Source organism: Balaenoptera physalus, assembly GCF_965194825.1.
Source record: "Balaenoptera physalus genome assembly, chromosome: 4".
NCBI lineage: Eukaryota > Metazoa > Chordata > Mammalia > Artiodactyla > Balaenopteridae > Balaenoptera > Balaenoptera physalus.
Genome location: NC_138891.1, coordinates 39878892 through 39903045, shown reverse-complemented (window position 1 = coordinate 39903045; position 24154 = coordinate 39878892). Strand labels below are relative to the sequence as shown.

Here is a 24154-nt window from a genome sequence, read left to right as displayed (position 1 = left end):
TTTGATGCACCTTTATTCTCCTTAGATGTAACTTCCTTATGTGGTAAGCAGAATAATGGTCTTCTAAGGACATGCCCTAATCCCCCCAAACCTGTGACTGTTACCTTACATGGTAAAGAGGACTCTGCAGATGTGAGTAAGGTTACAGACTTTGAGATGGGGAGATTATCATGAATAATCTGGACGGGCCCAATTTAATTGCATGGGCCTTTAAAAATGGAAGCTGAGGGACTTCCCTGATGGTGCAGTGGTTAAGAATCCGCCTGCCAATGCAGGGGAAACGGGTTCAATCCCTGGTCTGGGAAGATCCCACATGCCGCAGAGCAACTAAGCCTGTGCGCCACAACTACTGAGCTTGCGCTCTAGAGCCCGAGAGCTACAACTACTGAGCCCACAAGCCGCAACTACTGAAGCCCATGTGCTCTAGGGCCCATGCGCTGCAACTACTGAGCCTGCGTGCTGCAACTACTGAAGCCTGCATGCCTAGAGCCTGTGCTCCGCAACAAGAGAAGCCACTGCAATGAGAAGCCTGTGCACCGCAATGAAGAGTAGCCCCCGCTTGCCGCACATGCACAGCAACGAAGACCCAATGCAGCAAAAAAAAAAAAATTTTTAATAAAATAAAATAAAATAAAAATGGAAGCTGAGCCTGCACTTAGAACTGCCCCTTTCCTCTCCCACCTCCCCTGCCCTGCAGTGGTCTCCGAGACATCATCCCCATGTAATAAATCACACCTTCTCAGTTTACTGTTTGCTGCCCTCGCTAGAACGTGAGCTCTTTGAGGAAAGGGATGCTGTTATGTCCCCAGCACCTAGAAGAGTGTCTGCTTTGTAGCAGATGCTTCATAAATACTTGCTGAATAAAGGAGTTGAATAAAAAAAAAAAAAAAAAAGGAAGCTGAATGAAGAAGGGTAGTGGAGAGATGGGAAGAGGGAAAGAAGAGACAGGAGATATTTGAAACATGAGAGGGGCTCATTTTGCTGTTGCTGGCACTGAAGACAGGAGGAAGGGGGCTATGAGCAGCCTCTAGAAGCTACAAACAGCCCTCAGTTGACAGCAAGGAAATGAGGACCCCAGTCCTACAACAAGGAGCTGAATTCTGCCAACAATCTGAGTAAGCAAGGAACTAAACTGTCCCCTAGAGCCTCCAAGAAAGAAACAACACAGCCTTGCCAATACTTGATTTTAGCCCATTAAGAACTATGTCCGAATTGTGACCTGCCCAACTGTAAAATAATACATCTGTGCTGTTTTAAGCCACTAAGTTTTTGCTAATTTCTTAGGCAGCAATAGAAAACTAACACGCTCCAATCACCAATATTAACAGCTATCACATGTGGCTGAAGATGTTTTATGTGTTTTGTATACGTTATCTCAAATTCTAACCACAAGGCTGCACGACAGAATTATCCATGTTTTACAGGTGAGGAAACTAGGTAAAAACAAGTTGCTCAAGGCCACAGAGCTAGCTGGGCTTGAATCCTGGGTTAGTCTATCTCCAAAGTCTTTTCCCTTTGCCCTGCACTAGCCAGGGACTCTCAACTTACTAGAAGATCACCCCTGCCCCACTACTGAGATTCAGGGTTTTATGCAGTGATTTCATTATTTGATGTATATTAATTCTCCAGGAAGCAGACAACCCCAAGACACCAAAAAACCTTTTGAATATTGATGCATTTGATTTCCCTCCATGATTGTGAACTATCAACAGTTAAATGTCTTACATAAACTCTGGAGTTAGGAATAAAGAAGAATAATATCTTTAACTTCTAGTCCTTCATCTTCTGAAGGGAAAAGCAACCAATCTGGCAAAGTACTTGGAGCAAACTGTGGCATCTCACTGTGGTAAGATGTAAAGCTCGCCTTTCAACTTTCTGAGATAGAGTGACTGAACGTTTCCTGCCACCTCAACATTCTCTTTTCTATAATGAGAAGGGCCTGGAAAATCTCAGTTCCTCAAAATAGATGAAGTAGTTGCTGTTAATATATCCACAAGACAATAAATCAGAATACGTTCTGTAAATGATAGTACCCAGATGACAAGAGATCATAAAATGTTCCCTCAATGCATGAATGAGTTAATGTCAATATATCACGTTAAAATGATTATTATGAATGTAACTAACTTAAGAACTAAACAATTATATTTCAAGATCAGGACTAATTCCAAGGACAAGCAATGCAAATGCAGAACCTATTCAAGCAATTTTGGCTAAAAAGCTAAATGACATCAAATCCAATCATAAAACTTTCTATTTGAAAGTGAGTCAAAACAGTCTTATTTGCAGGCCTTCCATGTTATAGTCAGACATTTACTTCATAACTACCACAGATGTAGAGGTGTATTATAATCCATGAGGCAATTAATCTATGCAATATTTTAATATACTTTACAGTGAGGTTTTTCTGCAACTTAGGACAAATGCCTCAGTTGCCTCTTTTCCATCTCTTATGATCTCAATCTAGGAAGTTACTCACACTTAACACTCCAGAGCCAATGATATACTTTTACTATAGTAAAGAGTTATAAAGCACAGTCTCATGAATACTTTAATACCATCAACTTCTTCAAATATACTGTGAAGTACTTACTACTAATAGACTGGTAAATTTTAAAAGGTGATCTCAATACCAAAAGAGCAAATAGAGACCATAAGACTGCTGGTTATCACAAGACACCATATGCATTGTGGAGACAGACAAAAAAGAGCTCAAGTTTTTACTGTGATATACTGAGCGTTAAATCAAACTCCTACCTTGTTAGAAGGCTTCATTGCTATTGAAATGACAGGATCAGGAACATGAATTGACTCCTAAAGTATTTTTCAAAGAACAGAGAAGAATTCAAATACAGTACCGTATGTGTCAGGGATGGATTAATTTTAATGTTCTCCTTTACAATAGAACAAAAGACAAATACTAGTCAACATCTTAGGGTAGACAAATCTATCTTGGTCTGTTTTTCCTTAAATAAATGAATATATTAATATATAAAGGTGTCCACTTATATGATCTCCTCCTTCCCAAAATAACAAAAATAAAGCATCTATTTACTTACTTAACTGTTTAAGACCCTTAAGTTTGTTGACACTTTCAGTTTAACATAATCATTACGTATAATGAATGCAAATGCTGAGATGTGGAATACTTATTAGCTCGTGGCTACATCTGCTATAGCTATCTTCTGATAAGTTATTTAATCAAAATATACTGCCATCACTGATAAGAGAAGCAGAGAAAGGGACTAGATTCTTTATACATATGACATCTCATTTAATCAGTCACAACTCTGAGAGGCAGATATTATTATCCCCATTTTACAAACAGAAGCATCAAAGGCTTGGCAAGAAGAATAACTAACTTGGCCAAGGGCCAGCAGGTAGCACAGGGCAGAGGTAAGACTGACCAGGGTCTACTTGCCTCAACGCCTGAGTACTTCCCACAACCTCCAGTCCCTTCATATTGGTAATGACAAGTTTAGAAAAAGCCTTTTCAATAATACTTATCAAAAAGTCTCCTTATCTAGATCACCCAAAAACCTTTACAGATTTATGATTTTTGCAGTGTCCTAACTCCACATGTAAAACCATAGACATTAGAGAGTATTTTACACAAAAAAGCTACATTATAAAATCAAGAATTCATCATGTGATACAGGAGCTATTATAGTGCTCATCTGTTAGGCTGGACCAGTTCTTATATAAACAACCCACTGTAAATTCCTCCACTGCGAATCACCTATCCCCTGCGTACTCGTATTCGCCCTTTACTGATGAATTCAGGAGAGGGAGCACCCTCATGAACACACGGTCATGCTGTCCTGTGGGGGCCAAAGGGGGAGTAAAGGGGACTGAAAGGCGGGGACTGCGCGCGCATGCTCTTCCCTTCAGTCTCCCCCAGTGACGAAACGGGACCTGCGAGTTCCACAAGGCAGGCTGTGCACAGCAAGGTGGACTGTCTAGTTGCATCCTGCCTGCAGGGCACGGTTCCGTTCTGTCATGCTGCCCCTGGAGTCTAGCCTAAATGTTACAGCCTGCTCTTACACTTCTCTAGGGGATTGAGGGAAGGGTCCAATCTCCAGCTGCCGAGTTAATAAGGAAGGAGCACTTGGTTGGGACTAGCCTGATGACGGTGACAGCAATTAGAGGTGTGCCCACAATGGGGAGGCAGATCTCAGGGTAGGTGTCAGCGCTACACATGCCAAGTTACCTGGTGGAGATTTTCCCTCCATGCTAAACCTTGGAGAATGGTGGAATGATTTTACTAAGAAAAACCAGGTAAGTTAGCTAACAGAGCACTTGTTTAGTTGACATTAAAAGAGCCACAACCAATCTACACTTGATGCCCATGGCACTCAATTAAAACTTCTGTGGTTGTTTTCTGAAGTACTAAAACATAGACTTTTGAAACGCAAGTGATAAACAGCTTTGAAGTTAAATTACTTACCATAGAAAGGCCACTATTATCTTTGTTTGTGAATGTGTCTCCACTAGCACAGTCAATGCCAAACAATGCACAGATGTCTCCGGCAAACACTTCCTCAATATCCTAAAGAAAGAACACAATACGATACTTGCAAGTAATACAAACCAGGACATCATAACTAAAAAGTAATTGCACAATAAACACATTGTACACAGACAAATGTGGCAGAATCTCACCATGAATTCCACAAAGAAGGAATTAGATAGAATCAATGCAACACCAACAATCAACCATGGCAAGATATACCTTCAACAGGGCCCTTATTTAAACCACATCTCAACTGACAAGATTTTACTTTAAATGGAAGCTCCGAGCTATGGCATCTTTACTTGGAGGATCTGCACTACTGACAGAACACAGAGCCTCATGGTTCTAAAGTTATTTCTATAGAATTAAAAAGCATGTAGTATAGAATGGATAAACAACAACAAGGTCTTACTGTATAGCACAGGGAACTATATTCAATATCCTGTGATAAACCATAACGGAAAAGAATATGAAAAAGAATGTATATATATATGTATAACTGAGTCACTTTGCTGTACAGCAGTAATTAACACAACATTGTAATTCAACTACACTTCAATTAAGAAATAAATTTTAAAAAGATAAATTCAAAAAAATAAAAAGTAAAATTCTCTCAGAAAGAAAAAAAAGAAAAACAAACAAAAAACATGTAGTACTATATGTGCTGCCACAGTCCAATAATGAGATGTGTATGACAAAGGCATACAAGGAAAACCTGCAAAGGAAGTTTTGGAAAACAAAGGCAGGAGAATGGAGTCTACTGTACTTAAAATAATCTTAATTTCTCACAGATGCAGGCAGTTAAAAAAACAGGAAATCTAAGAATAAAGCATTGGTGCCTCTAAACTTCCTAGTCTTTTTTTATATTGACAGTTCATTAATAACAGCTGTGGCTGTGAATGAGCAAGTGTGTGTGTCTTGCTTTAATGGTTACACAGCTGTACGGATCTCCTAGCTTCTGGCCCATGAAAGAGCTGTGACAATCACTAATCCCTCTAGCCTGCCCCCTGCTGCCTATCTCAAAAAAGAGAAATGATGTCTAATTTTGAAAGACTGCTTATTCATTTTCCAGGAGATAAAAAAGTTATGGCCGCTGAAAATTTCTGAATGTCATAACATTTTGCTTAGACTAATAAATTTCTCTAGGAATATAGAGCTGAATTGAGAAAGGGTGCAAGAAGGAGACAACCTCACACACTTGGTAATCCTGCCAAGCCTTAACCCTATGGACCACAGAAGGCTAGGACAGATTCAGAGCCAATTCAAGAATTCAAGCCATAAGCCAAAGTTTATCTCCCAGACTAGACCTTCAGAGGTTTTAAATGCTCAGATGAATTCTGGCATCAACATGGCCCTTCTGGGGGTTGGTTCTACTTCCATATTTCAGGAAGTAAACCTACTGAACAATGTGGGAAGTTACGTATGAATTTATTACTCTCATTTACCTTTGAGAACCACAGTTCCACTGTCCTAAAAACCTATTATACTCTTCGTAAGGATAGCTCTTGACGAAAGTGCTGAATCTTGTGCTCTGAATCTTAGGGAACTAATGTCCCTTTTCCTTAACCTTGGCCACTGAGGAAATACAGCTAACTCACAAATGGTGGTTTAAAATGTGTTCTTGACATGTGCTAATTTAGCCTACACCAAAGTGCCGCATGAGAATTGTAGCCCACCTAACTAAAAAGGAAGAAGCTAGGAAAACACATTCAACTAGAAGTGATTTTCTTGTGGGGCTCAGGATACCAAGAAGGTAGATATATTTCACTTGCATTAGAGAAATTTCTGATCTCACAACAATGCCCAGGTACTCGCCTCCATCATGTCGGCATGCATGTGAACCAGTCGTTGCACCCGTACTTTCTTTCTCGTCCTCGTATTATAGATGGTATCACCCTTCTTCAACTGTCCTTGATAATTTCGAACATAAGTTAACTGTCCAAATCGACCTGCCTAGAAGTCAAGATTGGATAAGGGCAGAAAGAATAAAAAAGAAACCCAGGAATCAAAATTAAGAGGAAAACTTCACAACTACCTTCAAATATTTGCTATCAGTTTTAGTAGTACAACATATATACATGCTTCAGTTTGTTGTCATAAACTACTTTAATACTAGTTTTGAATATAGATAAGTTAAATGGTTGTTCTTTCTGATATCAAAACCCAAGATACTACTTTTGCTACCTCTGAAATAAAAGTTATTAGAAAAAGTTTTAAAATTTATATAATAAGGAAGTTATTCCATAAGTTCAGTTTAATACCAGAAGACATAAAAATAAGGTATAATTATTAGAAAGACAACAATGTTAGAGAAACTAACATTGTTAGTTAGACTACGTGTTAGAGAAACTTTGAGAGTCACCTGGAAAGCTATACAAATAAGAGTTCTGTAAAGTGACTGAATATAAAATGAATAATCAAGGATCATTTCCTCCTGAATAGTAACACTAACTTATTAGGTAAGTATTTAAAAGTTGCCAATTCCTCCCATGTTAATTTACAGGTTTAACACAATAGCAATAAAAATCCGAAGAGGAATTTTTAGACATTTTATTAATGACTTTAGTATTTAATTAGAAGAATGGATAAAAATAGAAAATAACTCTGAGTGATATAAGAATATATTAAATACTCCAAAACATAAATAGTATAAAACTAGCACAAATTAAACTGAACAGCCCATAGGGTATAGTATAAATATCTAAAATGTTTAATTCATTTGTCAATAGAAGATAAAGGACACATGACAATCAATGAAAAAATGTAACATTGTTCAAAAACTGGTAACTAGACAATTGGTCTTCTACTTGAAGGCAGAGGAAATACATTTAGATCCTACCTCACAGCATTCAGCAAAACAAATTCCAACTGTATTAACAACGAAAAAAACAAGAAACCCCACCACAAAAAAGTAGAAAGAAAAGTAAATATTTACAAAATATAATCAAAGAGGAAGGTTTATAAGGTTAAAAATGAGAAAATGACTAAAGACAAAGACTGATATATTTGTCTATGTAAATTTTAAACTGCGAATTGTTTTTTTAAAAACTTTATTAGAGAAAGGCTCGTACAAATAAGTAAAACACTTTGACTCTAATTTTAAAAAAGGAAAGACAAAAGAAATAAAGAGGCAATTACAAAAGAGGAAATACAATTCCATAATGAATATATGGAAAAATGTTCTCTATTATTAGGAATTAAGGCAAGATGAAGTACTAAAATACTATTTTCATTTATGAAATCAGTAATGATTTTTAATAAACAATACTCAATGCTGATAAAGATTCATTGAAATAATCTAACATGTACATTAATTCTGACAGTATGAAAGCAATCTGGCAATATAAACCATTAAATATTAAAATATTTCATACCTTTTACACAATAATTACAATTCTGAGTATCCTAAGAAAACTATTCCTAAATATATATTTTCAAAAGCTTTATGCATAAAAATTGTCACTGCAATGTTATTTCTACTTTTTAATTTAAAATTACTTTTTCTGGTTTTAGAAGTAATAAAAAGCATATTGTAAAAATTTAAAAATACAAACTAGGAAAAAGCCCCCCCAATATAATTCCATCCCAGAAATAACCACTCTTTAACATTTTCAACTTATCCAACTTTTTTCCCACTTAAAATATTATACACAGAAGCAATAACACAACAAAAAGCACACCTAAGTCTCCAAATCTTGGTTTCTAATACCATTCACAATTAAAAGAAATCAGGGCTCTTAGAGAAATGGCTGATTCTAGGGCTGGGGCAGGGAATATACAACATAAGCCTGGAGCATCCTGTAGTGCCAGAAAGTAAGAAAGTATTCAAAAAAGCAAAATACGGTGGAATGTCTAAGGTGCACAGAAGCCAAATGAAACAGCTCCAATGGCCAAAACTGGTCAATCTGGCAACAAAAGAAGTAACATACCAATGGATTATAACTCAAAGTACAAAATAAATATCCATGAGTCCATACTGATAAAAATAAATGATTGAATAAGTAAATACATGGGGGAGAAAAGACAATTCTCCTATACAGAAGAATCTCAAATAACTTACATAGATACTGCTCCCTCAAGGAGGAAGAAAATAATTCCCAGCCCTTAAGTGTGGGCTGTGCCCAGGAACCTTCTTCTAAAGAGTCAATATGGAACGGGGTAGAGGGGAAAGTAACTTTACAGTGGAGAAACCTGTAACCAAATATCTCCTAAGAGTCATTTTATAATAGGAATAAAAGCCTAATAGAAAAGAAAATTTCTACATATAGCAGTTAAATACATTAGAAAGCAACTTACCTCCAGTTTAAAAGCCAGGCCTACAAATGGATGGGAATTGTCTCTTTTGGCGTTCATTAAGATTTTGGTTTTCTCTTGTGAGTCACTTAAAATAAAAGAAATACACATTTATGAGATGCAATATTTGATATTTCTTTTGTATCAATTTGTTTCATCAGAATATTATCTGAGAAGAAGCACATGTGCAGTAAACATTTCTGGGCTGATTCATAAGTGAAATTTCACTGAAAGGGATCAATAAGAATAACTTTTCTGGCCTTAATTACTGCATTGTGACAGGACCAGAGCAGAATAAAAAACACAAAAATAGTCTGGCAGAAAAAGAAAAATTATCAATGAGAACTTCAAAATTTTTGTTTCTTAAAGCATTAAAAAAAATACAATTGGTTCCAAATGAGTAAATTTTCTAATGATGTAAACTTTGATAATGAAATAAATCATATTTCTAACTTACAAATAGAATATGATATGGGAAGGTATAATAAATATTTTTCTCTATGCCAAAATTGTTACCCAAATAGAAATGGAGATTGATTTTTGTAAATTATGGGGAAAACTCCACAATAACAACTACAAGAACCATTCTTAAATACTTTCCCAGTGCACAAATGTTAAAGTCTTTGTGCATAAATTAAAAATCAATTTCCAAGACTTACTCCTGATTGAGAATAGCATAATTTTGGACTTCAGATGGATTTGGGAGGTATTCTAAAACAGCATCTAAAAGAGGCTGAACTCCTTTGTTCTTCAAGGCACTTCCCAAAAAGACAGGAGTAAATGACCTATTTAGAGTGGCCCTTCGAATTGCGAGCTACAAACGAAAAAAATTAATGATTAGTTTATCTTAAAGTTACATTTTGTGTTTCAGATCAATTACAAAGCAACAAATGAACGAAATGAATTGATAGTCTTTGGAGTACTGGCTCTGGTGAAGACTGGAATCAGGTTCTCTATAACTTAAGATCAAAATACAAAAAAAAGAAAAAAGGCTATTTAACTTTCAACACTGCAACTGCTTTCAACACTCCTGGAATGTCACTAACTTTCAATTTGGCAAAAAAAAGAAAAAGATATATATATACACACATACATAGAAAATAAACACACACACAGAACAGTGTAAACAGTATGTTAACAATTGGGTAAAATAGAGGGAACAGCAATATACACACACACACACAAAAAAAGTCTCTGGAAAGATACACCAGAAACTATTAACTGGCAATCTGTTTTAGGGACAGGGCAGAGAACTGGGCAGGTGGGAGACTTTTTCCTGTGTACCTTTGTACAGTTGTTAAATGTTTAAACGATATGAAAGTATCACCTATTAAAAAACATTTAACTGACTTGTTTCCTTTTTTTAAAGGATATACATATAGGAAGCCAAACAGTACAAACTGCTCATAAATTAAGGGCCATGATAGTAACAAGGCTCTAAAATAACGACCTCCTGGTCATGTCCCAACCGCTCATGCAAACACTGTCCATGTGTCCCAGCCTCATTCCTTACTGGCTACTGGCCTCAGAGGGAGCAGTGGACCTTTAGCTCTAGCAGCTGGAAGAGGTCAACAGCAGTGCTGTGCTGTGGCCACAACCCACCACTCCAGAAATATGCAGCTGCATACAATTATTTCTCAGTCCTCAGGAAAAACAGAAAACTAGTCATCCTAAAAAGCTTAAAGCAAAACATTTATAACCACAATTTCTAAACATCACAATGAAAAGTAGGATAACAGCTGAGCACAATAAAAGGAGTATAAAAAGGAGAAAGTAGGCATGGTAAGAAAGCAATTACCATTTGGAGCTATCTTAAAACACTTGCCTTTGCTGTTGCTAGGAGCCAGAAATGGCTTGGTCACTAATCACTTAGGCTACCCTAGGCCACAAAGTCACGTCTTTGACTTTCCAACCCTCCCTATATGCAACAGTAGGAACATATGAATCTTACCATGCTTAACTTTACATCCATTGAATAGAGAAACACATGAGGGTGGTTGATAAATAGAAAAAAGGAGAAATTAAAGCTAACCCTATACCAGCATAACAAAAGCTTTATTTTCCTGAAAATTTCCCTTACTTTTATAAGAATCACATTCACACTTGAAAACCGTTGCCTTTCCACTGTCCCTAATAACAATATACCCAACAACAACATAGAAACTAAAGTACACCCATGTATCCTGGCAGAAAACAGTAAACATAGCAGGGCTGAAACTGTCCTCCTTATAAAGGCCTGCTTGCAAGGCTGGGCCCCTGGCTGAGGCCTGGGCATCTGGATTTCTGGGAGGTTCCCAGCATTCCCAGAACGGGTAAGACTGGTTCACTGTGCCTATACTGTTGTACAAACTATGTGATGTGTGCTAAACACCTACTTTCCTTCTGGGAGTCTGGAATTTGGTACATGCCAGGCAGGGGGTGTCTGTGTGACCAGTCCCCAGTAAAACCTTGGCGCTGAGTTTCTAATGAGTTTCCCTGGTAGATGTCATTTCACAGGTACACTCACAACTTGCTGCTGGAGGAAACCGGCAAGCACTGCAAGACTGCACTGGATGCCTGGGAGCTTACCCCTGGTTTCTTCTGGACTTCACCTCATGTGCCTTTGCCCTTTGCTGACTTTGCTTTGTATCCTTTCACTGTAATAAATCATAGCCGTGAGTGTGATTATGTGCTGAGTCCTTACTCCTAGTGCATCACAGAATCTGGGAGTGGTCCTGGGAACCCCTGACGTATTCCCTTTCATAGATCGAAACCTAACTCTCTATTGCGGTTCCTGGGATACAGTGCTTGACTTTAATCAAGGCCCAGACCTATACTTTCCTACGTGGTGTTCCTTACTCATCAGAGAGCTGAGGTGATAAGGCCTTTGTGAATGGTAAAGAACTCAAGCTATGAGATATTTTAGTAAGCATCTCAGCTTCAGTAGGGTTCTTTCCTCATGCATTTGATCTATAAACTCCCTGAGTGCCATGTCTTACACACAATAATTACTTATCTGATCTCTGCTAAGGGCACCAAGTGGTTTGGCAAAATAAATATCAGTCTTTTTATGATTTTTATTTTTATGATAAAATATACATAACAAAATTGACTATCTTTACAATTTTTAAATGTACAGTTCAGTGGCATCAAGTACATTCACATTGCTGTTACCACTATCCACCTCCAGAACTTTTCATCATCCCAAATTGAAACTCTGTACCCATTAAACTTCCCATTCTTCCCTCCCCCAGCCCCTGGTAACCACTATTCTACTTTCTGTCTCTAGGAATTTGACTATTCTGGGTACCTCACAGAAGTGGAATCATACAATATTTGTCCTTTTACGTCTGGCTTATTTCACTTAATTAATTAATTGCTGGATCATATGGTAGTTCTAGGTTTAATTTTTTTTGAGAAATCACCATACTGTTTTCCACAGCACATGCATCATTTTACATTCCCCAGCAAGGCACAGGGTTTCCAATTTCTCCACATCCTCACCAACACTTATTTTGTTTTTTAAATAATAGTCACCCTAATAAGTAAAGTGGTATCTCATTGCGGTTTTGCTTTGCTTTCCCTAATGATTAGTGATGCTGAGCATCTTTTCATGTGCTTATTGGCCATTTGTTACCTTCTACGGAGAACTGTCTATTTACAAACTGAATACCAGTTTTAGGCAGGGATCTTCTCTTTATTTTTTAAGAGCTGAACAATCAAGTAAAAAAATCTATACAGCCTTCCAAATAGTACAACAGGGTACATTTCTAGTTTATCTTCTTTCTTCTTAATAAGACTATGTCCAAGAGGTTGGCAGTGTAAGTATCTTCTTCCCTAGAATTATGACTCCTTTCCCATTTTACATAACTCACTACTTAAAAAAAGAGAATAATTTGCCATGTCAAGTATTTTTTTAAGAAACCAATTATGTTAAACAACTTTGCTCAGATTTCATTAATAAAACCCCTGCATAAAAGCACCATGTCCCCTCCCTGCAAAAAAAAAAAAAAACCAAAAACCCTCTTTTTTCTTATTAATATACGATTAATTTTGAGAGCACTTGCCTTTAAATCAGAAATTGAGGGGATTTTTTCTTCCAGAAACATCTCACCAAGTTGCTCATCTGAATTAGCAACACATTCAATCAGCTCCTGCCGGTGGTCAGCTGCCGCTGCCCTGAATTCTGCTGGAATTTCCCCATATCGAACAACCTGACTAAAAGTAGAAATGTTTTAGTTTGGTACTTTAAGAATATTCAGTTAAATTGTAAGTCAACTATACTCCAATAAAGATTAATTTAAAAAAAGAATATTCAATTAAACATATAAGCACCAATGAAAAAGATAAACTAATGGCCAAAATATTTTTTTAGATAAGAGCTCTGATATATTTGCATTAAAATCACAAATAAGAAAAATGTGAATCTTTAAAATTCAGAATAGTGGGCAAAATACTTTAAACAAGCAAAGCAAACTGCTCAAGGCTGTACTACTAGTAAACAGATGAGCCATGATTCAAAGCTAAACTGACTCCAAAGCCCATGAGTACAGTTGACCTTTGAACAACACAGGTTTGAACTGCACAGGTCCACTTATACACGGATTTTTTTAAATAAACATGCAAAAATATATGTGTATAACACTGTGTACAAAACTTGTATTGAAGTGGACAGCCTATCATTATGTAGGAGTGATATTTAATATGAAATTAATAATGTGTTAGTGTTCTTACTGTTTTATAACTTTGCTTTCAAAGAATTATATCACCATACAGTATGCCTTTCTCACATAATTAAAGAAATTGTGTATCATCACAGGTGAGTAATTTTTTTTAAAAGTCACAATGTTTCCAATACTGTATTATGAATATGATTATATGATATGCCATAAAAAATTCTATAACGACTCATTCATTAGCATACAGACTAGGCTACTGCATTACATCAATTACACTAGGCTACCCTAAAGCAATATAGTGCTGCTTCTTCCTTATCAATGTATGAACTGTAATACCTGTATATAAATATGAATTTCTTTTCATATTTTATCTTTTCATTTTAGATATCTAGTGTTAGTAATACATATAACATCTACAGTGCTTTGACTCATGTAGGTATTACCTTCCATACTGATAAATGTAGGTATTACTTTCCATATTGATAAATACAGTACAATACTATAAATGTATTTTCTCTTCCTTATGATTTTCTTTAACATTTTCTTTTCTCTAGCTTACTTTATTGTAAGAATACAACATGTAACATACAAAATATGTGTCAATCAACTGTGTTATTGGTAAGGCTTCCAGTCAACAGTAGGCTATTAGTAGTTAAGTTTTGGGGGAGTCAAAAGTTATACTTGGATTTTCAAGTGCACGGGGGGATCAGCACCTCTAACCCCCACATTGTTCAATGGTCAACTGTACTTGAAAATTCTATTAACCAAATTAATCAGAATATCACAGTCGGGACTTCCCTGGTGGCGCAGTGGTTAAGAATCCGCCTGCCAATGCAGGGGACACCGGTTCGAGCCCTGGTCCAGGAAGATCCCACATGCCATGGAGCAACTAAGCCCGTGCGCCACAACTACTGAGCCTGCGCTCTAGAGCTCGCGAGCCACAACTACTGAGCCTGCGTGCCACAACTACTGAAGCCCACGCGCCTAGACCCCGTGCTCCATAACAAGAGAAGCCACCACAATGAGAAGCCTGCGCACCGCAAGGAAGAGTAGCTCCTGCTCGCCGCAACTAGAGAAAGCCCACGTGCAGCAACAAAGACCCAATGTAGCCAAAAATAAATAAATAAATAAATAAAATTTATTAAAAACAACTCCATGTATCAGTAGTTTTCATAATCTTTAAAAAAAACAAAAGAAGAATATCACAGTCTCTGACAAGCAGGATTAGAGACTTGACTATTCCTTTTCATTAGTAGCAATTTTTAACACAGAACACTCCATTCTGTAGTTAAAAAAAAAAAAAAGGTTACTAATTATGACAGACTCTTCAACCTTGACCTCAGTTCTCCGTCCCTCTAGGGGCCAGATAGGTAAGAGTCACAAATAAAATACACAACAGAGAAATGGATATATTTGATATTTAGAAACATCAGTCTTAACATTTTAAAAGTATTTCTTTAAAAATGGAATCTAATGTCGAAAAATAACAAGCTTTTCAGAAAACACATTCCTGGAAAAAAAAAAAAAAGGGAAAAGAAGCCAATTGCAAATAATTGCAAGTAGTCAGAAAATAATTCTTATTGTCCTAAAGAATGCTCTTCACAATCTTCAGAACTTAATTTCTTCCATTCTGGCAAGCTCCCTGCTTCTTAGTCTTTCACATCAGAATCTTCCTTTCAAAATGTACATACCCAGTGGTCTAGGGCTGGGAAAGGGGGCAGGTATGTTAAGAAGTTCCACCTGTGGTTCTGATGTACAACAATGTTTAAAAGCCTCTGCTTCAGTACACAGAAATGTGTGCCCTGGTAATTCTGGGGAAGCAGATTTATTCATTTACTTAAAAATATTTTTTGAGTCTCTATTTTGTACCAGACAGTTCTAGGGCTGGGTACACAGCAGCGAATAAACCTGGTAAAAATCCTTGTCCCTTACATTCTAAGGAGTGATAGACAAACTTTGTTGTCATTACTTAGTTGTCAAACAAAAAGTAAGAGTGAGAAATGCCTTGTCCACTGAATAGGCTTGATCTTTTCCCTGCCTACAAGACGGTCAATAAGGATAAATTCTATATAGTTAACTGATCACAATGCCTTTCACCCACCTGCCAGACCAGCAATCTCAGTTCCATAGCAGAAAAAGGAAACCTCTAATAAAGGACCTTCGGAGAGAACTGCCAGGCTACTGGGTCCACACTTCAGAACAAAGGTTCATTTATGACTCCCTAAATTGTCTAGAATAGTGCCACTCAAACTGTGGTCTGCAGACCTGAAACATCAGCACCACTTGGGAGCTTTCCAGAAATGCAAATTCCAGGCCCACCCTACAGTTACTGAATTAGAATCTCTGGAGGTGAATCCAGAGATTTGTGTTTTAATAAGCTCTCCAGGTGATTCTTCTGAATGCCATGGTTTGATAACCACTGCGCAGTTACTATGCTTTGTATGCAAAGGTCTCTTCAAAAGTTGGTTGACGGACCAAAATCATGTCAAAAGTTACCAATTTGCTTTTTGTATTGCCTAAACCACATGTATACAAGTTTTAACTTCTTTTATATATTAATCTTTTTATTTTTGTAATCCCATGAAGTAGGTAGATGAAATATTTATGATCCTTATTTTCTTCCCAGTTTTTATAATACCCAGAACATAGTAGCTGTTCCAGAAAAGTCTACAGAATGAATACATGGATGAATGCATGAACAAGTAGAAAAAGAGATATTACATCACTAGCCCAAGCTGAAGGTCTCCTCTCACCACACCGTGTATATCATAATGTGATATAAATATATCACCCAAAGAGTAACATACTCTCCCTTGGAATGAATACTAAGCAAAATGGGAAGTAACTAGGATTAAAAGTATTAAAACAAAATCATCTTAGAGGATATTCTTCCAGCCCCATTTCAAAGAGAAGTTTATATTTAAAGCACTCATCCTTTTCCTTTCTTTGATACTTTTTAAAATATAAGATTTTAATAGAATAGTATATTTTTAACACTTACCCAAAGTCTCCATCAAAATAGATGGCTCGTTCCTCAATAAGATCTATAATACCTTTAAAATCACCCTCCAAACCAATGGGTAATTGCACAAATGCTGCATTATGACTTAGTTTAGACCTGAAAAATAAAAATACATGTTTACCCCTTTTTTTCTCCCCAAATCCCTTTGAAATAACAAAATAAATATAAAAAGAAATCAATGGCAGATCTGTGGAACTGATCAGCAGGTCAGAGCGGAGGATACAAAAGCATGTGGGAACAGACCGACAGCCAAACTCACTGTGCTCAGGAAGCCTCAACCCTACTCGGGCAACAAAAAGAACTGTAAGATACGTATTTTCCCATCAGATCCCCAGAATACCCTGGATCAGAAACAGAAGAGGGGAAAACAGGTCATTGAGTGGTTGGCCAGGAAATTAAAGGATGGTGGGATAATTGTACCCACATCTCATTATTGGATCAGCTGACTCTAGTGAAGCTGAGTATAGCTATCTGAAAAGGAAGTTCCTTAGGGGGAAAACCCTTAGAGTGGGTATTAAAGTCAGACATTCATCATCAGCCTGTACGCTCAATCAGGCACAACCACCGAAGAGAAATTACACTCGCTGGCAGGGATTTACACTCAAGTAGAAATATGCTCTAGCTAATTATGCTCTAGATTCTAGGTATCCATCTATAACTATGGATAGATAACTAAGAACCACCAAATATCTGAAGGAAATCAATAGCTTGAAAGAGAGGTGGGAGCTCAAGAAATGGTACTAACCTCCAAGGAGAATGTTACTAGAAGAAAATAAAATGTAAAGATCTAAAAAGGAATTACCTCTATTAATAAAGATGTCACAATAAAAGGGAAAGTTTATAGAAATTAACTACATAACTGCTGGGATTAAAAAGAACAAAAAACAGGCTAAATAACAGAAGGGATGCAGATGAATACCAGATTAGTGAGTTGGAAGACTGACCTCAAAAATTCTCTCATAACCCAGTGAAAAATTAGGAGACAGAAAGTATGGTAGAAAAGTTAAGACACAGAGGCCAGATTCAGAAGTTTCAAGATCTGTTTAATGGGAGCTACAGAATGAGGTAACAGGTAAAAGGGAGTGGTGCAAAGAAAGAACCAAAGTAGTCAAATAAATGCTGAAACAGAATCTGCCTGGAATTCAGGAAAAAACTTGGTGCAAAGAGACCATCTATTGCCAACCACAAGTAAAATATAATTAGAAAAAAACAGTGAAAACGTCTCGTTATCCCAAGAAAGTATTACAAATGCCCAATAAAGAAAAATTTCACTCTCACGTTCTCAAAAACGTCACTTCCATCAGAGAGCACACAGCAATACTGTCAGTTAAAGTTCCTCAACACGGTATCTTTTGTCATCAGACACATCACTCTTAGTCTCTCCACTACCACAAACCTTACTGCCTACATCCATCAGCTCTGCCATGTGAAACTTGGGTAGGAACTCTACCGCTACATTTACAGATCTACAAAAGGTGAAAAGTGAAACTCCGACTCTTTTCAAAGGCTGTGTGAAACAAGTAGTATTGTGCAAAATATAAAATCATATCAATACCACTGGGTTATGTCTGATTCAGAAAGGAAGTATTGCTGTTGTCTTAACAAATATGTTAACAAATAAAAGCAAGAGAATATAGCATACTAATTTAAGTCATTAATTAAAATTCCTCAAATGAAGGTTAAAATTGAAGATAATCCTCTAGGTTTGTCTAAATAAACGCACAGTACTTTTAGAATCTACCCTAGATTATAAATTCTCTAATTACAGCAAAACACTACAAATTGCCAGATGGTTTTCTGAATTCACCTTCAACCTCCCTAAAATTTAAGTCATATTTCTTCCATTTTACAGAGAAAGTAGTTGATGAAATCACATCACAAACCAAACTATGGACCTCAGTGTTCCATTTACTATGATAAGTCATACACATCGATGAATTTTAAAAAGGAAAAAAAATTTAAGGGGATAAAGCTTAATGACACTGAATTAACTGTCCTTCTGGATGTAAGGTTTGTTATCCGGATCATTACCCCCACTCTGTTCTAAGGTTCAGTACCTCATTTGCTGCAGGGCCCTGGCTGGGTTGGAGCCCATTCGGTCGAGTTTGTTAATGAAAGTTAGAAATGGAACACTGTAGCGCTTCATCTGACGATTAACAGTCATGGTCTGGCACTGCACCCCTCCAACCGCGCAGAGAACAAGGATGGCACCATCCAGCACCCTCAGGGCTCTTTCAACTTCTATTGTGAAGTCCACGTGCCCTAAATGAGACAGAGAACTGTGTCAGGGTCTTAAAAAGCAGTATGAATTTTTACAACATGTACAAGTAAAAGTTCTTCTATCTCTGATCATTACGTAAGTCTTCTAATTAAAATATGAACTCCTTAAACCACCAATACTGTTCACTTAACATAAGGTTCAGGGGCTCAACAAAATCACTTCAAAAGATACTAGGGCATGGGCATCTTTGGAATCAGCTGCAACATGTAAAAGGCAAGAACCTTCCTATTCACAATTTCTTTGCACTATTTTTCAAAGAAACCACTTAAAGATGAAGTATTCTAGGTCCCAACTTAGATTTCTCTAATAGGGAATTCACAGTCACACTTTTGAGTATTCTTTGATACTCAAAAATGAGCTAGAACATGGTAGAGGAAAGAACTAAATATGCCACTGCCAAAACAAGCTGCAATAAAACCAAGAACTTAGCTCACCAGGAGTATCTATAATGTTGATATTGACATCTTTCCACATGGTATAGGTGGCTGCTGACTGAATAGTGATTCCTCTTTGTCTTTCTAGTTCCATGGAATCCATGACAGCACCAACTCCATCTTTACCTTTTACCTAAACACAAGCACAGCAATTCAGATTTCTCTGTCCCTGCATTCCAAGAAGGAAAGAAATCTTCACAGATGGAACCAGAACACAGATAGTTAACTGGTGCAATTTTCAGAGAAACCTAATTGTCAAACCATATCATCTCATGGAGTAGAAAATTGATTACAGGTTTTGCCCTCTATTAACCCTAACCCTTTCTTCATTGCCATTTTTAGCAGCTGCTACCACTGAGCATTACCTGGTCTTAGAGCCATCCTTGCTCCCTCTGCACTGTTCCTGCCCACCAGCCCTGTGTTAGTCTGTAAGCAGAGAAGAGATTTTTCCCTGCTGTGTTTCGTGTGGACTTTGAGGTCTGGGTGGGAAGAATTCAGCTTTTAAAGTCTGTGGTTTAATGAGATGATCTTCATCTGAAGTAACATTTTTAAGTGGAGAGTTGAATTACTCAATAATATGTAATGTCTTCAGGAGAGTTTGAAGATTTTCTAAAATAATTCTTTCCTGACATATGTATTTTTTAACTATTAAGCTCATTTTAAACCCTTTTTCCACTTAACATTATAAACATCTCTCCATAACATTTAAAAGTATGTAAACATTATTTTAATGGCTGCTTAAGGGTACATCATATTGACTTAACATTCTTGAAAAACAGCCTACTCAGGATACCCACAGTGATGGTCTCTAGAAAGATTCCTCAGAGCAACATTTCAAGCCAACCTGATCTATCCATTTTGTGACTCTGATTAAAGATCCACTGTTACCATTCTTTTAATCTTCCAGGTTTGTGAAGTTTCTTAAATCCTTATAAAACAATTAAAACCAAGGTCAAACTAATGGAATCAACCATGAACCACATACCTCATGCATTTTTGCAATTCTGCCAGTGTAGTAAAGCACTCGTTCTGTTAATGTAGTTTTCCCAGAATCAATGTGAGCTGAGATTCCAATATTTCGTATCTTTTCATTAGGAATCACCCCTGATGAACACCATCGGTAAATCTTCCAATTAGCCTGAAAAAATAAGAGAGCTCAATTCAATGCATTTTTCATGAGAAAACAGTGGACAATTAGAAAGGGTTTAGTGGACATCTTTCCTCCAAGAAATCTCAATGGACACAAAACGTCATATGAGATTGTCTGAAAAGGCAAAAGAAGGAATGTCTCAACCTGCAACTCCTGTAACCAAAGAAGAGGCTGCAAGAGAGGACAGAAAAGACATACTCTTAAAAATAAATAAGTCAGAAAAGATATATTCAAATAAATTAATTAAATAAAGAAAAGGGGACAGATACTTTTACCGAATGGCACAGGTTTGAAAATATACACTGGGGCTGATAAAATCAGAAAAACAGCTCCCAACAACTACTTTAATAGGAAATATAGTTTTTACTCTAAATTTTACTTTTTTTCCTCTTCCTCCTTACTGTAGTTCACAGCTAGCAAGGATGTTTGAGGACTTATATGCTCTATGCAGTGGTACCAATAGCTTCAAGGCAGCCTACAAAAGGTTTCCAATTCCTTTCCACCCCAAAACAATTAGTAACATTAAAACAACAACAACAACAACTTTATTTTACTCTGGTGGTGATGGAATGGATGTTTCCATTTATGGAAACAGGACACAATATACACAGGACACAATATAAATTTCTCTCTGTAGGACTGCCCATCCGAAATGCACTGCAGCCACTTCTGGGAAAAGGGAAGAACTTGGAAAACCTGGGTAAAATGGAATCCAGGTGATCGGCACTTGGTTGATTAAATCCCACGGATATCAGCGAGCAAAGCAAAGGAGGTTTGCATAACAGGAAAGGCTCAACTCCTACCTAATCCTAGTCCACTCTGCGCTCCCCGCGCCCCCCACAAAAGGCAGACACAGAACCAAAGAAAGGTACTGGGAGGGTCGGGCTCCAAATCAAATAACCCAGGGTCAGCTGAAAGAGGGATCAGTCAGAGGCCAACGACACTCTGTAGTGAAAAGAGCACGGCATAACGAGTCAGGAGCTCTGGATTCGAGCCCTGGACACACTAATTTTTCCGTTGTCTCGACTTTCACTCCTCTCTAAGGTATACCAAAAATAAGAGGCTTAGCCGTAAATGGGAGGACGCCGAACCTCCCAGCGCACCGGGACGCTGCTCATTAATAACCAGCGGCTGTGCAGATAGCGAGGGGCTTTTCAGCGCTGAGGTCGACAGCTCGCATTCGGAGCCGTCAGTAAGGAGGTGCCAGGGAGGGTAGGAGTGTCACTTCCTCCCTGGCTCCGGACACACCGCAAGGTCCCGCGGACAGTCCGTGGTACGGTGTCGCCCCGCCGGACTCCACTACCTGCTTCCATTGCCAGCCCAGGGCGGCGGGGACCCGCGGGAGCGGCCGGCTCTCCACAGCCGCGGCGGCGGCGGCGGCGGCGGTTCCCAGCAGCCTCATGGCGAGCGCAGAACAGGCGCGAAGGTCCCGCAGCTCCGGCTCTGCCCAGCAACCAGCACCACTACTAGAAGCGTTCAAACGCACGCCGGCAACCAGTGCCGGAAGAGCACTTCAGGGGCGAAGGATGAGAGGGAGGGGAGAAAAAAAGAGAGAGGGAGAAGCTTCCGGTTCTCAGAGCCGAGCAGCGTCCTCCGCTGCCAGGATGCCCTCTGCCGACGGGGAAGAGGAAGTGCAGCCGCTTTCCGGAGCTAATCAGGGTTTTGGCACGCTCCCAGAAAGATGCAGCCTTTAAACGTGGTGGTTTTCCCCATACAGCAGAGTGGAGAGACGTTTATACTAGAATTTACGTTAAAAAAAATGCAAAATTGTTATCTATGCTACTACAGAAATATGAAAAAATAATTAATCTATAGGATGACCTGTAAAGAACGTGGAAAAATAATGAACTATCTACAAGTGCTTTTTCTCCTTTCAAAATGTTCCATCTTTGTTCGATGTTAAACATTATATGTCCAGTCCACATAGAAGACAGAATCCTTGAGGATTCCACTTGGATCTCTTAGAGGCATCTCGAACTTAATATGTCCAAAAAGGAGCTAATGATCTTCCACCAAAACCTTCTTCTGCAGTCTTCTTCATCCAATAAATGGAAACTCCGTTCTTCGAGTTGCCCAGACCAAAAATGTCACTTTGAACCACTCTTTGACTCTGCTGGTCCAGTCTGTCAGCATATGCTATGGGAACTACGTTCAAAAATAGATCCAGAATCGGCAGCTTCTCTCCACCTCTCAAAGCGCTGCTATCTCGACGGAATTACTGTAATAGCCTAACTGACCTTACTGCTTCTGCCTTGCGACTGCTCAGTCTATTCCCAGCACAGTAACTAAAGGGATCCTTTTAAGCCTGGCCATGTCATTTTCTGCTGAAATCACTCAACCAGTGAATTCACTGTTGTTGTCATCTCTACTTTTGTGTAGGCTTGAAATTTTTCATAACTAATTTTTTTAATCTGAAATTTTTAATGACCTTAAACAACTAAATTAAAAAAAAATTAACCTTCAGAATAAGCACCTACAATACAAGGTCTTGCTTGAGGAGCCACACCAGTGTAGCTCTACTTTACTTGCCCGTTTTCCTCCGGACACATTGGCCTCCTTGCTGATCCTCACATGACCAGAGCCTGTGCTCTCCTCCGGATACCAGCATGGCTCTTTCCCTTACCTTCTTCTCTCTGTTCAAATATCCTCTATCAGTGAGGTGTTCCCTGACCAACTCTTCTAAAACAGCAAGCTCTTCCCTATGTTCCTGCACTGCTTCATTTTCCTTCAGAGCTCTTCTTAGATACACCCAGACATTTTACACAGCTGTCTGTTGTCTGACTCTCCCAATGAGAATGTTAAGTTCCGCAAGGACAGTGATTTGGTTTTGTTAATTGCTGTACCCCTTGCTGTGCTAGGTGCTCAATAAATATTTGTTAAATGAATAAGGTCAAATAAATGGAAATCAGAGTAAATTACAGGATACAAGGAAAGAAAAACCAGAGATTCAATGATGAATTTTGTACTTATTTTTTGTATATCATCCATGTATTAATTTTTAGTAAAGGATTTACTTTGATGAATCAATCCATTAATGTTGAATACTTTTAAGTAAACTTTTTGATTTGTAGGCTTTCAAAAATTTAGTCTTTATAAGCCTGTGTATGTATTTGTTTAAAATATGTAAATTAAGTAATAATTATGTAAATAGTAATAACATTAAGGTTTTACTTTAATTTTAATATATAATTATGTTAAATAAAAAAGTGTATCTGTTACTTTTGAAATTACTTTTTGAAATTACCACTTTAACAAACTAAGTTTCCTGAAGTAAAAATTCATACTCATTGTCCTCTGTGTGTATATATATATATTCATATTTTTCTGTAATTATTATACCAAGTATATTCTTAATTATTTTTATTAATCACCACTTTTAACCAAAGTAATAAACTTGTTTTCTCCACAGAGGAAACTAGAGGACAAAAAGCCAAGAACTGTCTAGCTAAATTTTTATATGAGTACACATTATAGATTACTTCTGTTAGGTTTTAAAGTGGCAAAATACACATACATTATATCATTCAAAGCAGTTACACATTCTGTTAATTCATAGTCATTTTATAATGTATAAGAATAAAGATAAATTCAGTGAAGGTCCTGATTCACTGCAGTGAGGGTCTAGGTCAAACCTCAGTAGAATCTCCAAATTGTCCTAGCCCGACTAGCCTAAGACCATTGCCTTAGTCCATTCAGGCAGCTATAACAAAAATACCATAGAGGGGGTGACTTGTAAACAATAGAAATTTATTTCTCATAGATCTGCAAGGTGGGAAGCCCAAGATCAAGGCCCCAGGAGATTT

General features: G+C 37.7%; 1 protein-coding gene across 7 annotated transcripts in view; it reads right to left on the bottom strand.

Moving 5' to 3' along the window:
- The window catches only part of GFM1 (G elongation factor mitochondrial 1), a 52238-nt gene extending 30350 nt beyond the window's left edge, over nucleotides 1–21888 (bottom strand). For 6 of the 7 annotated variants that reach the window (XM_082459546.1, XM_082459545.1, XM_082459547.1 and 3 more), the window contains exons 1-11: nucleotides 21655–21887; nucleotides 20187–20339; nucleotides 19202–19334; nucleotides 18544–18748; nucleotides 16466–16582; nucleotides 12853–13003; nucleotides 9466–9620; nucleotides 8810–8894; nucleotides 6329–6466; nucleotides 4448–4549; nucleotides 2758–2814 (exon numbers count right to left, since the gene is read on the bottom strand). In XM_082459546.1, coding sequence (XP_082315672.1) covers nucleotides 2758–2814; nucleotides 4448–4549; nucleotides 6329–6466; nucleotides 8810–8894; nucleotides 9466–9620; nucleotides 12853–13003; nucleotides 16466–16582; nucleotides 18544–18748; nucleotides 19202–19334; nucleotides 20187–20339; nucleotides 21655–21753 — 1395 coding nt within the window. In that variant the 5' untranslated portion in view covers nucleotides 21754–21887. Of the gene's footprint in view, nucleotides 1–2757; nucleotides 2815–4447; nucleotides 4550–6328; nucleotides 6467–8809; nucleotides 8895–9465; nucleotides 9621–12852; nucleotides 13004–16465; nucleotides 16583–18543; nucleotides 18749–19201; nucleotides 19335–20186; nucleotides 20340–21654 lie in introns of all 7 variants that reach the window. The other variant, XM_082459548.1, reaches the window with a different exon arrangement.
- Nucleotides 21889–24154: the final 2266 nt, after the last annotated feature.